Source organism: Phyllostomus hastatus, unplaced genomic scaffold, assembly GCF_019186645.2.
Source record: "Phyllostomus hastatus isolate PE091 unplaced genomic scaffold, TTU_PhHast_1.1 phas_scaffold_1674, whole genome shotgun sequence".
Classification (NCBI taxonomy): Eukaryota; Metazoa; Chordata; class Mammalia; order Chiroptera; family Phyllostomidae; genus Phyllostomus; species Phyllostomus hastatus.
Window position 1 is genome coordinate 14022437 of NW_025334011.1, and position 14414 is coordinate 14036850.

Genomic DNA, 14414 nt, shown 5'->3' on the forward strand with positions numbered 1-14414 from the left:
TGTGTCATTTTAGGCCACTGTTTTGGAACGTTGCTCCCTTTATCATTATGTAGTGTCCTTCTTTGTCTTGTACTATATCCTTTGTTTATATCAGATATAAATATTGCCATTCTAGCCTCCCCCTTTCCATTGGTATGAAGTATCTTTTTCCATGTCTTTAATTTCTTTCATTCTGAGGTGGGTCTCTGGTAGACAATATATGCATGGGTCTTGTTTTCTTACCCATTCAGCTATCCTATGTCTTTTGATTGGAGCATTTAAGCCATTTAATTTTTAAGTGATTATTGATAGGTACATGTTTATTGCCATTTTATTCTTTTAACTACTTTCCTGTTTTCCTCCTCCTCCTCCCCCTACACTTCCTTTTCCTTCTGCTCTTCCTCCTTTTCCTTCTTAAAGAAGGCCCTTTAACATTTCTTGTAATACTGGTTTGGCAGTAACAAACTCCTTTAGCTCTTTCTTGTCTGGGAAACTCTTTATTTCTTCTTTAATTTTAAATGATATCCTTGTTGGGAAAAGTAGTCTGGATTGTAGGTCCTTGCCTTCATCACTTTGCATATTTCATGCCATTCCCTTATGGCTTAAAGTATTTCTGTTAAAAATCAGCTGTAAGTCTTATGGGAGCTTTTAAAATTCTCTTTTTGTCTTTAACCTTTGGCATTTTAATTATGATGTGTCCTGGCATGGGCCTCTTTGGGTTCATCTTGTTTGGGACTCTCTGCTCTTCCTGGATTTGTGTGTCTTATTCTTTCACCAGGTTAGGAAGCTTTTGGTCATTATTTCTATAAACAGGTTGTCAATCTTTTGGTTTCTTGCTTCTTCTTATTGCACTTCCATGATGTGGATATTGTTACATTTCATATTGTTCCAAAGGTTCCTTAATCTATCCTCATTTTTAAAATTCTTTTTCTTTTTATTGCTATGATTAGGTGTTTTTTTTCTAGCTTGTCTTCCAAATCAGTTATTCAATCTGCTTCATCCAACCTACTGTTTCTTCCTTTCATGGTATTCTTCACTTCAGATGTATTCTTTGTTTCTGACTGTTTTTTTTTATGGCTTCCATGTCATTTTTCCTGCTGTTGTACTTCTTGCTAAGTTCCTTGACCATCCTTATAACCACTGTTTTGAACTCTGTATCTGGTGGATTGCTTGCTTCCATTTCATTTAGCTTTTTCTGGAAATTTCACTAGTTTTTTCATTGGGGGAATGTTTCTTTGTCTCCCCATTTTGGCTGCCTCTTTGTGTTTGTTTCTAGGTATCAGGTAGTTGTGGTATGACTCCCAGTTTTGGTAGGTTGGCCGTATGCAATAGGTGTCCTGTGGGGTCCGGTGGTGTAGTATTCTTGATCACTTGTGCTAGGTGTTCCAGGAATGTTTCTTGTGTGGATTATGTGGGCTTTCCTGATGTACTTGAGTCTTCACTGCTATTAGCCCATTTATGCCTGGGATTGACTCTCAGGCTGGCTGACAGTGAAGTTTAGCCCCATCCTGGGCAAGCTGATGTGTATGTGCTGATTACATGATGCAGAATTCACCTTAGCAGGGTCTGGTGCCTGCCAAGATCTCCCTTTGGATATGACACTTGTGAAGCATTGGATTCTGCTCTGCTGTTGTCTGAAGCTGTCCACTGCATATGTTGGTTCTGGGATTCTGGTGCAGGCCAATGTCAAATGATTCCAGTGACTGACTCTGAGCTGTACCATCAGCTCTCTTCCTAGAGCTAAAAACCCCAGACTCTCCTCACATGACTCTAGTCTAGTCTGCTCTCCCTCCACCAAATCCCAGGGTGAGTAGCTGCTAATGAAATTTTGTGTGCTGGCCATTTAATAAGGCACCTGTGTCTTTAGTGAACTCTCTCCCTGATGGACAGAATCCCTGCTGATTTTCATAGCCTGATGTTATGTTGTTGCCTCTTTCCTACTCTGGTGCTCTGGGTGGGTGGGCCACCTTGGGATTGAGACCCCATGCCTCTCAGGGAGACCCCCCCCCACCCACAGCTGAGATATCCCTATAGAATCTCATCTACCACCTGTGGGAGCAAGGCCAGCCCTTTTCATGTCGCTATCTTTCCTACCAGTCTCAATGTGGCGTCTGTAAATCCTTGGTTATAAGACTTCTCTTAGCTAGTTTTCAGTTAACCAACTAAATTCAGGATGATTGTTCTATAATTTAGTTGTAATTCCAGTCTGGTCCTGGGAGGTGAGTGTAACTTGTTGCCATCTTGGATCTCCCAGTGCATTTCTGTCTTTTTATAATTATTTCTTTTTTCTGGTTTCCCTGTGGTTGAATGATATTTGTTCTCCTTTTAAAAAAATTGCTTAAATTACAAACTTTTAAAATTACTTTCTTTCAGTTAATTAATGAAACATTTAATGATTTAAATTTTCCTATGAATACCAATATGGCTCCATGTCATTCAAAGTTTTTAATGTGGCTATTTTCATTTTTATTATTTTGAAATAATTTATAACTGTAATTTTAATTCCTTCACTTCAGACCATCCCATTGATTTTTAATATGCAGATTTGTCTTTCACATTTATCTCAATTGCATCAAAGTCAGAAAATGTAATCTAGTTCAATTATTATTCTTGGGAGTTTGTGGACTAGCCCAATATGTCTAGTTATAAGAACAATTTATAAAAACATACTAGAACTTAAAAGAAGGCATTTCCTTTATGTAATATGAAATTATAAATGTATTATATGTGAATTTACCTGTTGTTTATGTCATTTTATTAAATAGACTATGTAATTTCTCTTTGAATTGATCTCATGTAAGTAATATAATTTCAAAACATATAAAGAAAAATCTCAGTTCCCAGTGCTGATGATATTATTGGTCTTTTTGTGCATTATAATAAAAAATTAATGGGAAGATGGGGGGAGTATATTGTTTATGACTTTTCTGTTTTCATGTTAGCTCCACATCCTTTGTAGTTCAAAGTAGATAAACAGTATGGAATGAGGAGAAATAATTTGAATGCAAGAAATTTAGCTCTTTCTATCTAAGGTTGCTAGGTCAAGTATTTTGCCTGAATGAATTCAGTGCACTCCCCAGAAATGCATACTTCTAGTGTAAACTTATATATGGCAAAATGCTTTAAATAATTATTATTTAGTATAATTAAAATACTAGAGATAAATGATTCTCACTAAATTGTATGGTTGTAAATAAAATAATTTCTTTTTGGATAATCAAGGTTGTTTTTAAGAGTTTTGGGGAATTAGTATTACTTCTTATAAAAGAGGAAGAATAGCAAATAACTTAAGAAGATAAGAAGAGGTATGTTGGGTGGGAAACAATATAACTTCTATAATCTTTTTACTTTTTACTCTTAATGAAAGAAATTATATTCATATAAAATATATAACCTGACATTAATTGAGCTGCCTGGCCTTCACATAAATGTATGTATGTTTGTTGATACATGTGGAAATATCTTCTTAGTTTGCAAAACACATTTCTAGGTGCTAGCATTACAATGGTAAAATGATAGGCATACCTAAAAAATAAATTGAATCAAAGCTGCACCACAATAATGGAAAATACTAGAGTTATTGCATGAATCTAAATGTCATAAATATTTAGAAATAAATGGAAAATTGCTATTTTTCCCCTGACATTTACTCTGAAAGGAACATAAAAGCATTTTCATTATAACTACTGTATGTGTGCCTGGCAAAGGACTACTTTGATTTAGTGTTGAATTTACTGATGATATTATGTAAATGAAGCATAGAATTATAATTGCATTCTTATTTGTTAACTTTGCAACCTATTTAAAAATTGCAGCTTGTTGGATAGTTATAGTTTCTTTGTAAAAGGAGAGAAGGAGAACATGTTTTTGTGTTACCAGGGTTTATTTGTCTTACAATTAATCTTTTTCTTCTCTTCACAATTGTCAACACAAATTGCCAGGTGTACCATAATTAAGAAGAAAACATCCCCCAAACTCTGCACACCATTCATGTAGAAATAATGCAATGTCATTGTTTACTTATAAATACAACAGCAGTTACTAGGATCTATAATCAAATGACCATGCTCTAGTAAAATATAGCCTATTCATGTATTTCTTTCAACAAAAATGTAGGTGCCTCTATTAAATAATGTTACCCCAATAAATTTAATTAAAAAAAGAAAATGCAGGTGCAGTTAGCTCCTATCAGTTTTAATTATAACAATTATTATCAAAAGAAAAATATAAGTTGTTCATGTACTTCAATTATTTTATTTTTAAATTTCATAATTTGCATATTATTTTACTCTTGTCACTTTTGCACTTTTAAACATATCTCACAGAAAGAGAAACTTTATGAAATAAGGCTACAGCTTGTTTAAATTTGCAAAATTTAACTATCCTCACTTATTTTCCATGTTTTCTAGGGCTTTCTTTAAAGTGGGTAAGCAGCTTTAATGGGCCACTTTACATAAGCTAGCTAAGGCTTATTCAGTTCTTACAACAGAGTTGGGAGCAGCAATTATTTGAAGACATCTGTAGATTTTTTGAGAAGCATAAGGTAATTACTATTTCAGGTGTCTCTTTGGCTTTTTTAAATTATAGAGTTATTTATAAATAAGCTTGATTTTGGCTTTCCAGGTAAAAATTTTCATGGGGAGGTAGGGTTTGCCCTGAAGGACAGTACTGCAGGGTGGCCTGTGGAACCTGAGCTGACAGGTTTGGGTTATCACCTCTCTAGGTGAGGGCAGCTGCTTGTACTTCAAGGTTCCAAATTCAGTGTTTAGCAATTCTCATGATCTAAGGACACTGGACTTCTATATACTATGAGAACTTATCTTTTTTACCAGAAGGAGTTTTAAAGCAGGCAACATATGAAAATAAATGAATATTTAAAGAATGCAATGTTACAATTTTTGTTTGAATAAAAACCAAACTTTCCTATCTTCACTCCACGAGGTGCTATACTTTGCTCCACTATAAATCTTGAAGGAAATTAATCAGTTTTCTAGCCAATTAATAAGCACTTATTGAATGTCTACTGTATGATGAATAAATGTGTTAGGGTTAAAAAATGAATACATAGTATATGACATGATCCTGCTTACAGAGAGTTGAAAGTCTTTTTGAAGAAGACTAAACTAATCTACATGAATTCACTTTGAGGATAAGTACATGCAGACTGTGGTACTGATAACCTACTCCCTTCAAGAAGTGTGCACCCGAATGCCTGTGTGATGTGTGCGACATCTATAGGTGTATAAAGATAGCTAGGAAAATCGCTAGGTACAGAGGAATAGGAAGTGGGTGGTGGGAATTCTTGGTTTAAATGTGGTTAGGAGACTGGCAAACCTAGACTGCCCTATAAAGGAAACCAGAGTCTAAAAATGTAGGATGGAGTTGGCCAGTGGTGAGATAAAACAAGCACATTCAAAGATACAATAATGGATCTGGAACCATTTCAGGGGTTAAATATTGACTAAGCAAGATCTGACTCAATTTATGACCTTAGCTCGAATTATTTCAACAATATTTTACCATAAACTTTTATAAAATATTCAAGAAATTTTAAGAAACAGTTGCAGAGATCATTAAAATATATGAATATAGACTATATTCAATGGCAAAGCCTAGTAAATATCAGGAGTGAATCTCCATAGAAACAGCACAATAATATTTGCATCCATCCCCCCTTTCAATTCGTAACTATTCTAATATTTAAAAATCTCTGGGGAATTTAGTAATTGTTAGTACATAGAAAGTCAATGTATATTTCATAGTTCTCTTCTTACTGCTCTGCCAGCATCATTCTGTAGATCTTAAAAGCCTGTCCTCATGGCTTCTGAGGTACTAGGCTCCCCGCATTCTCCCCACCTCTCCTGTTGCTCTTCTTTGCTGGTTCCTCTCTACCTGACCTGTATATGTCCAAATTCTTACTCTGGGTTCTCTTCTTCTCACTGTACATGGTCTTCCTGAATGATCTCATTTACTCATGCCTTCAGCATGTCCACCTGCCTACCTGGCAGGTCGTCTACACTAACAGTTACTTGAAACTATTCACCTTCTCAGCTATCACTTTGTCCAAACCACCATCATCTCTTGCTGGCTTTTCCATGCTTCTTTAAAAGCCATAAAATTATATTCATTTATATTCAATACAATGCAATCAGAATGATCTTTCAAAAATGTAGTTGTCTAGGGCAGGGTTAAAATTTCACAATTCAGATGTAATTCCATTTTTCTAAAACTAGACTCAATTCCCACCTCTTAGTGCTCATTTTATTTTCTAGCATTACATTATTTTTAATGAATCCTAGTTAACACAGTGACTGTCAATTTTCTTGGTGTCTTCTCAGTAAATTCTAGGTTTCTAACCTTCCTATTTTTTTCCCTCCTCTTTTATTCCACATCTAAGTTGGAAGTGGGTGGGGGACTTTTGCAGCTTCATGGCATTAATGGAGATCAGCTGCCCGTTCTGAAGCTACTCTTGGCTTTCCATCAGCATCTGTTGAGAGTAACTAGTCTCATCAATGGCATCTATTACATCTCCCAATGTTTTCCCTTACTCCTTAGCTTAGTTCTGGATTGTCAGGTCCATCCAGATCTCTCTGTGTCTTCAGGCTACTTCAGGCCCTCACTCAGGCACCTCCTCTGCTACTCTCAGGGACACAGAACAATTCAGGTGTTTGCCAATTTAACCTCAGAAAAGTGTAGTACATTATGTGACCTTTCTACATGTACATGGAACAAAGAGTTCTCTCTCTAACCTGAAGAGTTAAAAAAAAGTAACTGAATTACAACTCTTTCCAGGTAAGCTAAAAACTTGTTCTGATATTCCTTTTAGGTTCATTTAAAAATTGGCACATTGAAGAATGCAAACTAATGGATTAAACATAAGGACTGAAACCATACAAATCCTAGAAGGAAACATAGGGAAAAACTCCTTGACATTGGCCTTGGCAATGATTTTTTGGATATAACTCAAAAGCTCAGGCAACAAAAGCAAAAATCAACAAGTAGGACTATATCAAACTAAAGAGCTTCTGCACACTAAAGAAAACCATCAACAGAATAAAAAGGGAACATATAGAATGTGAGAAAATATTTGTAAGTCATATATCAGATAAATGGCTAGTATCTAAAATGTATAAGGAACTCCTACAATTCAATAGCAAAAAAAAGCAAAACAACCAAAAAACTAGCAACTTGATTAAAAAATTGGTGAGTGATCTGACTCAACATTTTCCCAAAGATAACATATAAATGGCCAATACTACATGAAATAATGCTCAATATCACTAATCATTAGGGGAATGATATCAAAATTGCAGTGAATCACCTCACATCTGTTAGGATCTACTATCAAAAAAATTTTCTCAAAAATGAGAAAAAATGCTGGCAGGATGTAGACAAAAGGGAACTGTTGCACACTGTTGGTAGAAATGTAAGTTGGGGCAGGCATTAAGGAAAATGTGGAGGTTCCGCGAGAAACTGAAAATAGAACCACCTGATCTTTCAATCCCTCTTCTGGGTCTATATTTAAAGGAAAGGAAACCAATACTTTAGAGAGGTACCTGTGTTCATTGCAGCATTATTTACAGTAGCCAAAATGTGGAAACAACCTGTGCCTGTCAACAGATAAATGCATAAAGACTGAAATGTTGTTTGGCCATGAGAAAGAAGGAAATTCTGTCATTGTGACAACATGGATGAAAATGGAAGACATTATGCTGAGTGAAATAAGCCAGACAGAGAAAGAAAAAAGCAGCATTATCTCACTTACATTTAGCATCTAAAAAATCAAATACATAGAAGCAGAGCAGAATAATGGTTATGAGGGGTGAGCAGGTAGAGGAAATGACATGTTGGTCAAAGGCTACCAGGTTGCAGTTAGATAGGATGAATAAATCTAGAGATCTAACGTACAGCCTGATGACCAAGTTAATCTCCTATATTGAATACTGGAAATTTGCTAAGAGAGTAGGTTTCAGATGCTTTCATCACACACACATAAAAGGGTAACTGTGAGAAGACATGTTAATCAGCTTGACTGTAGTAATCATTTCACTGTGTGTATTGAATCAAATCATCATGTTGTCTTCAATATACAGGGTCTGGCACAAATAATGCTCCTTGTTTATTACAAAATCATAAGCATGTAATTCTGTAACATAACAACATCACACTCAAGCACACCATATGGCATTTTAGGTGAAATGTCCAAACTAAAACTATAATTTATTACACCCATGTTATTACCCTATCCTGCACACTCAGGCAGGCATTACTTCTGCCAGACCCTGTACACAATTTTTATTAAACACACATAAGTCCCTGAGATGTTCAGAAATACACGTTATAGCAAAACATCAGTAGCTTTCCTCACATCCCCCTTTCCCACTGAGGACTGGGCTGAGCTGCTTACACAGGGCACACTACCTGGCTGCCCTTGTTTTCCCTATGTGACCAGCGCCTCACTGCCCACATTTACCATGGTTGCCACATCCACAACCTAGAGGGAAGCTGGAGCCTCTGCCTCCCCCTCTGCCCCCATCTGGGCATGGGTAGCAGTTGAACTATTGGGTCTCTGGACTCTTAACTTGTTAAGCTGCTTCTTTAAAGGAAGAGATTCTGGGCCAGTGCCTGAGAGAAGCAGGGGTAGAAAGGGCCAAAATCCACTCTGTGGACAAGCTTTTATATGTATCTTTTATTTTTAAAGTTGCATCACAATTCTTGACAATAATGTGTCAAGATAATCGATAGAAACATTAAGAGTTTCCTTCCTTCCATGTTAGGCAAATAGTCAGGCTCATTTTAGTATTTTCCTGCCCAAGGGATTTTTGCAGAAGCTGTATGAGGTTAGCAGCTCTTCCTGTGTTTGGCCAGAGCCAAACTCATTGCAGAGGTGCTTCCAGGTGTCCCAGAGTGGGTGGTGAGAGAATGGAGGGCTTTGGAGAAAGTAAGGGAGAATGAGCAAAGGAAAATAAACACAGATTCTTGTAGGGAGCAGTCAGCAGATCTGTCAGCAGCTGCCCCTGAGGGCGATGATAAGGCTGCAGAGAGGATGGTTGTCTGCAGCCTATGTAGACTCTGGTGCGACTCCAGACTCACCAGTTTCCAGGTGCCCCTTGTGCATATGGGAGCAGTAGAGCCTCCTGACTTGAAGGGATCATAAGGCCAGCTAGGAGAACGGTGTCACAACAGTAACTGTGGGCAAATGACTGGTCACCACAGGTTCTAAGGTTCTTAGAGTATGTAAGGTTCTAGGGCCTTTTGCACATCCTTGGTGAGCAGGTGGCCCAAAAAATACTGAGTCTGAATTCCCTGCCAGTTTAGTGGAAAGTGGGTAGAGTGTGATATAGGCTGATGGAAGAAAATTTAATAATGCATCTGGGTTTGTATATCTAAACAGAGATTGGTACTTTGTACATTCTACTCAAAGTGGCGGACATTGACAAAAGAAATAGACATATTTTACTTGCTGGCTTCCTCTTATCAAAACTGTACCCTGCCTTGGTTCCCCCAGCTCCATCCCTTTGTATTCCCTCTGGTGTCATATGCCAAATTCTAGTTAAAGGATATACAAAGGGGAAAAGAAAAAAAAAACAAGAAAGAGGAGGAGAATAAAGCTAGAGAAAGTATGTGGAACATTCATGAAAAGTACACATCTGCTTATAAAAAAATGAGAGGAATGAAGGTTCTTCCCAAGGCAGTTTGAACAGTCACTGCAGACTTCCCATAGAATAAATGTGGGAAACGAAGAAGCACATAGAGGGAAGTATCTGGCATTGCCTTTCCTTCAGTAAGTTCTATCTACTGATTTTTTACCTGAGAAGTACTGCGGAGAAGAAACTCGTCTATTAATTGGCTTATGAGGATAGACACCCAGATAAAGAGGCTTCAGTTGCTGTGACAAAATCATTTCATTCAGTTTTTTCTGCAGAATGAAATATTCTTCAGATAACTTTGATATCTAAAAAGAAGGTCAGGTATCAGATTAAATCAAGGAGAAGAATCAGAGAGTCACAGGTACACTGGTGTCTAACAAATTCCTGATCAGCAGTCCCTGGGATGCTCAAGAACTTCTTTTTCAGGACACACCCTGACCTCAGGACTGATAAAGACCTCACCTGACAAACAGGCACTCCCTGTGTTAAGTGCCTATATCACATTTCCATTTACAATGGGCAATCATGGCATGCTACATGAAGCATTCTATCTTTATCAGCTCCTTCCTGGGGTTCCTGAGAGGTGGCTTCTGTCCCTACCATTCTCTTGCAATTGCTTTTCTGCTATTAGCTGGAGGTGCTCCTCTGCTGACTGACTGGCCTCCTTCCTTTCCGGTTTCCTTTGCCTGACTTCAGGAGTCCTCTCTCCTGGCTCCTCTCCTTCCACCTGGCCTCTCTGCCTCTGTCTTTCTGTTCACAAGGCTGTCCTTCTAGGTTGAATGTGGAGATCCTGTTTTTCCTGCCTTTATCTTTGTCCCTCAGGAGCAATGAACCTGCCCCAGGGCCTTATCAGCTACTCTGGGTAGATGATTGGGTCATTCTACATCTCCTCAATATTTCAGTTGCATGTCATGCCAAGGTTCTAACTCTGAACTTGGTATTTAGAGTGAACAAATTATGCACCAAGGGAAAAAAGGACTGCTTAAACAAATGGGGCAGGAAAGGGCTAGCTAAATAAATCAATGGTATATCCTACTAACAGCTAAAATCAGGAGGTGTTTGGGCCTCACCTGCAATACTCAGGGGCTGTCCAAGAGCAGTTTACTGTGCTTTCTCATGGGCTCAGCCACCATCAGACAAAAAAGCAGAATTTAGGGACTCGGCAGTATTAGCTGATACTTCTTTGAACTAACCATTATGATACCTCTTCTATGATTTCATACACTGTTGACTGCCCTGGTAGTTCATATTAATTTATAATATACATTTTAGAAGTCATCTAGTTAAAATCTTCACTTTATAAAAGAGAATAAAGGTGCCCATACACACAGTGATTTTCTTAAGGTCAAACACCTAGAGAGAGCAGGAGCTGGAAGTAGCATTCACAGAACCAGTCCCTGTGGTCTCTCCATAGTACTGAGTTTTCAGAGTTCTATGTATACCTGTGAGAAGCCCTAACACTGATTGCCCCCTTCCAGAAACTGCTGAGACATGCCCACAAATGGCATGACATGTTCTCCAAGAGGGAGTTTTTCTTGCTGATTTTTCTTTTTGGTTCCTCACTGTCATGATGTAACATGAAGACTTTCAGCTTCATTGCATGTGTGCCTCAGTATGGCTACACATCTGATTTCCATGCCTGATAATGTGGTCTCAAGATCTCTGGCAAAAAAGCATAGACTTTAAAAAATTTAGAAAACTTAAAAAAAAAACTATAAGGAAAGATCTCAGATACATAGAAACTGACATTGTCTCATGCCAGCATTTTTAAGCTGTATAAACCAATGACTAGTCTCCCTGCAACAAATTATTTTTTATCATATTTTATACTATTTTATCATAGAAAATTATTTCAAAATTTATGGCAATTTGGACAGCACATGCCTTGAGAGATTTTATTAAAAGGGTTGGTCTCATAAAAACAGATAAATGAGCTATGGTTTAATTCAGTTATTGTGTAGTTCTGAGAGATTTGTACTAGTAAATAAATTTGTTTACTTACATACCTGTTTTGAAAACATTGCCAAATCACATGCTTCTTTTTCTGCAATTGCTTTTGAGTCTTTATCGTTCTTCATCTTGATATTACAGGATTCCTCATGTTTTGTGGAATAGGAATACAAATTGTGAGTATTTCTTTCTACTTCCGTCGTTGAAACAGTCTTTTGATTTTTAAAAGAAGACCTCCTGTCCTTCCTTAACTGCTGCCTTCTCTTGTAGCCCCGGTATTTGCTCTGAATGAACACTGCTGCTTTATCTTCTTCATCCTGGGCATACACTGATGGCTCAACTTGACTCTCTTTGGCCATCTCATACCTCAGGTGGCTTCTCTGTGGGCTGTACACAGATGTGTTCTGGGTGACCACAGATGTATTCTTTTCTTTTTCCTTGCTGTCTGCATTTTGATAAACTGACCTTGGGCTAAGATTTGGTTGCAAAGGTTTTTTGAAAGAAGGTTGCTTAATTTCATTCTCAGCTAGCCAAAGTCCTGGGTATCTTGGCCTTTCTGACATGACCTTCCTTTCCAGATATGCTGCTTTTGAGTCTTCAAAATTCCTTTCCTCTGTATAGCTCTGATAGTAATTCTGGATCACAAGGTCCTCCTTCTCGTCTTTGTTTATTTTACTGTTCTCTTCCACATCTGTCATATACTTGTGTTTGGGGTTTACTTCCACCCAAGAATCCCCCACTAAATACAATTCTTGCTTAGCCTCTTCCCCATACACATTATTCAATTTTTTCTGAGTTTGATATCCTCTGTTTTTACTTTCAACAGTGTTAGTGGCTTCCTCTTCAGCTTTGAAAGTAGAAGTCTTCACTATAGATGTACTCCCTTTATTATTTGGAGCTGGACTGACCCTTTCATTAGCAGAGGCTGCATTTTCTGTCTGTTTCTTCACAAAAGCTTCCCTGTGTAAAACATATTGCATCTGAATATATATGATACTAAACTAGAGCTTATTGCCTCTTTTGGCAATAGCTACATGCTACATAATATTGGAAGAAAAGCAAAAGAGAAAAAAACCCCATCAAAATAAAAACTTATCAAATCATATCCCAAAATGTTATTTCTAGTGACAACTGTAATGGCTACTGAAGCAATGGTAAGACTAGTTTAAACTTAGGGTGAAAAATACCGTAGTATATTTTCACTTTTTGAGGGTAGTATCAAAATCTTAGAAATTTAATTACTTCAAACATGTTCTTTTCAAACCAGAGTACCTGCAGTGAGGAGATGGTGTGAAACATGTATCTAGATTTAAGACTAGTAAGCAGGGGATGTTCACTAGGCTGATGTGCTAAATTTTAATAAGTTCTAAATCTATTGGTCACTGGAAATACCTTACAAAATTAAAGTAAAAACAATGTCCCTGTTATAGTTCATAATCATATGTTGGAAAAAATTTCACATATTACTTTACAAATATCCTTCCAACATCATTTCCTCTTAAATTGAAGGTAAGATCTTTTCTATAACTTTCTTTTTTGTGAGGGCAAAACTCTCAAGATCAATTTGACCATGAAAAAAAAAGTCATAACCTGACACCTTGACATGCTACTTGGGGACTTCCCCCTCAAACTTTTCATTTTGTCCCTGGGAAGCCATTGGAGAGTTTTGGTCTTTTGGAACTATTTGAAAAGAAGGGCTTTCTTTGAGCCAAACTTGGAGAAAGCTATTGGGACTCCATTTTCCTAATTTCACTGGCCACTTCTGAAGCTAACTGTTGTATCCTCAGGCTTGTACAGGAGGCATAACAGAATCCCCATTTTTCTGCCAGGGATCAGAGAACTAGGTAGGGAATCAAGAACCCCATAATTTTTATGAATGGCCATGCTAATACCCTCCCCTCAGAATGCTTATATTAAATATAATCAAAATACAATTAATGAAAGAAAATGAGAAAACTATCTTACAAAGCTGTAGTAATCAAAACAGTATGGTCTTTATATAAAATAAACACATAGATCAATGGAACATAACAGACAACCTGGAAATAAACACATGAATTTATGGTCAATAAATTTATGACAAAGAAGCCAAGAATATAAAATGTGGATAAGGTAGTCTTTTCAAAAATAGTGCTGGGGAAACTGAACAGCCACATGCTAAATACTCAAACTGTGTACACCATGTTATGCTGTACACAAAAATCAACTCAAAATGGATTAAAGATGTGAATGTAAGATTTGAAACCATAAAACTTCTAGAAGAAAACAGGTGGTACATTCTTTGACATTAACCTTGACAATGATTTTTTGGATCTGACACTAAAAGCACAGGCAGGAAAAGCAAATATCAAATAGTGGACTAAAATACCTTCTGCACAGCGAAGGAAGCTATCAACACAATGAAAAGGCAACCTGCCAAATGGGAGAAAATACTTTCCAATCATATATATGATAAGGGGTTAATATCCAAAAAACATGAAGAACTCATTAGCAAAAATCCCCAAACATCCTAATTAAAAAATGGCCAAATCTGAATGGACAATTTTTTCAAAGAAGACATGCAAATGGCCAACAGGTACACGAAAAGGTGCTCAACTTCATTAATCATCAGGGAAATCCAAATCAAAACCACAATCAGATAACACCTCACACCTGTTAAAATGGCTACTATTAAACAGACAACAGATGAGTATTGGTGAAGATGTGGGGAAAAGAAAACCTTGTGAGCTATTAGTGGGAATATAAATTCTATAGCCACTATGGAAAACAGTATGGAAATTACTAAAAAATTTAAGAATAGAACCATCACATAATCTAGTAATACCTCTTCCAGGT

The 14414-nt window shown here is 37.1% G+C and overlaps 1 protein-coding gene across 1 annotated transcript in view; it reads right to left on the reverse strand.

Annotated features, from left to right (window-relative positions):
- MYO3A (myosin IIIA) overlaps positions 1-14414 on the reverse strand; it is a 203556-nt gene that overhangs the window by 27682 nt on the left and 161460 nt on the right. The window contains exons 28-29 of the mRNA XM_045858071.1: positions 11636-12539; positions 9790-9934 (exon numbers count right to left, since the gene is read on the reverse strand). Of these exons, the coding sequence (XP_045714027.1) occupies positions 9790-9934; positions 11636-12539 (1049 nt within the window). The remainder of the gene's footprint in view (positions 1-9789; positions 9935-11635; positions 12540-14414) is intronic.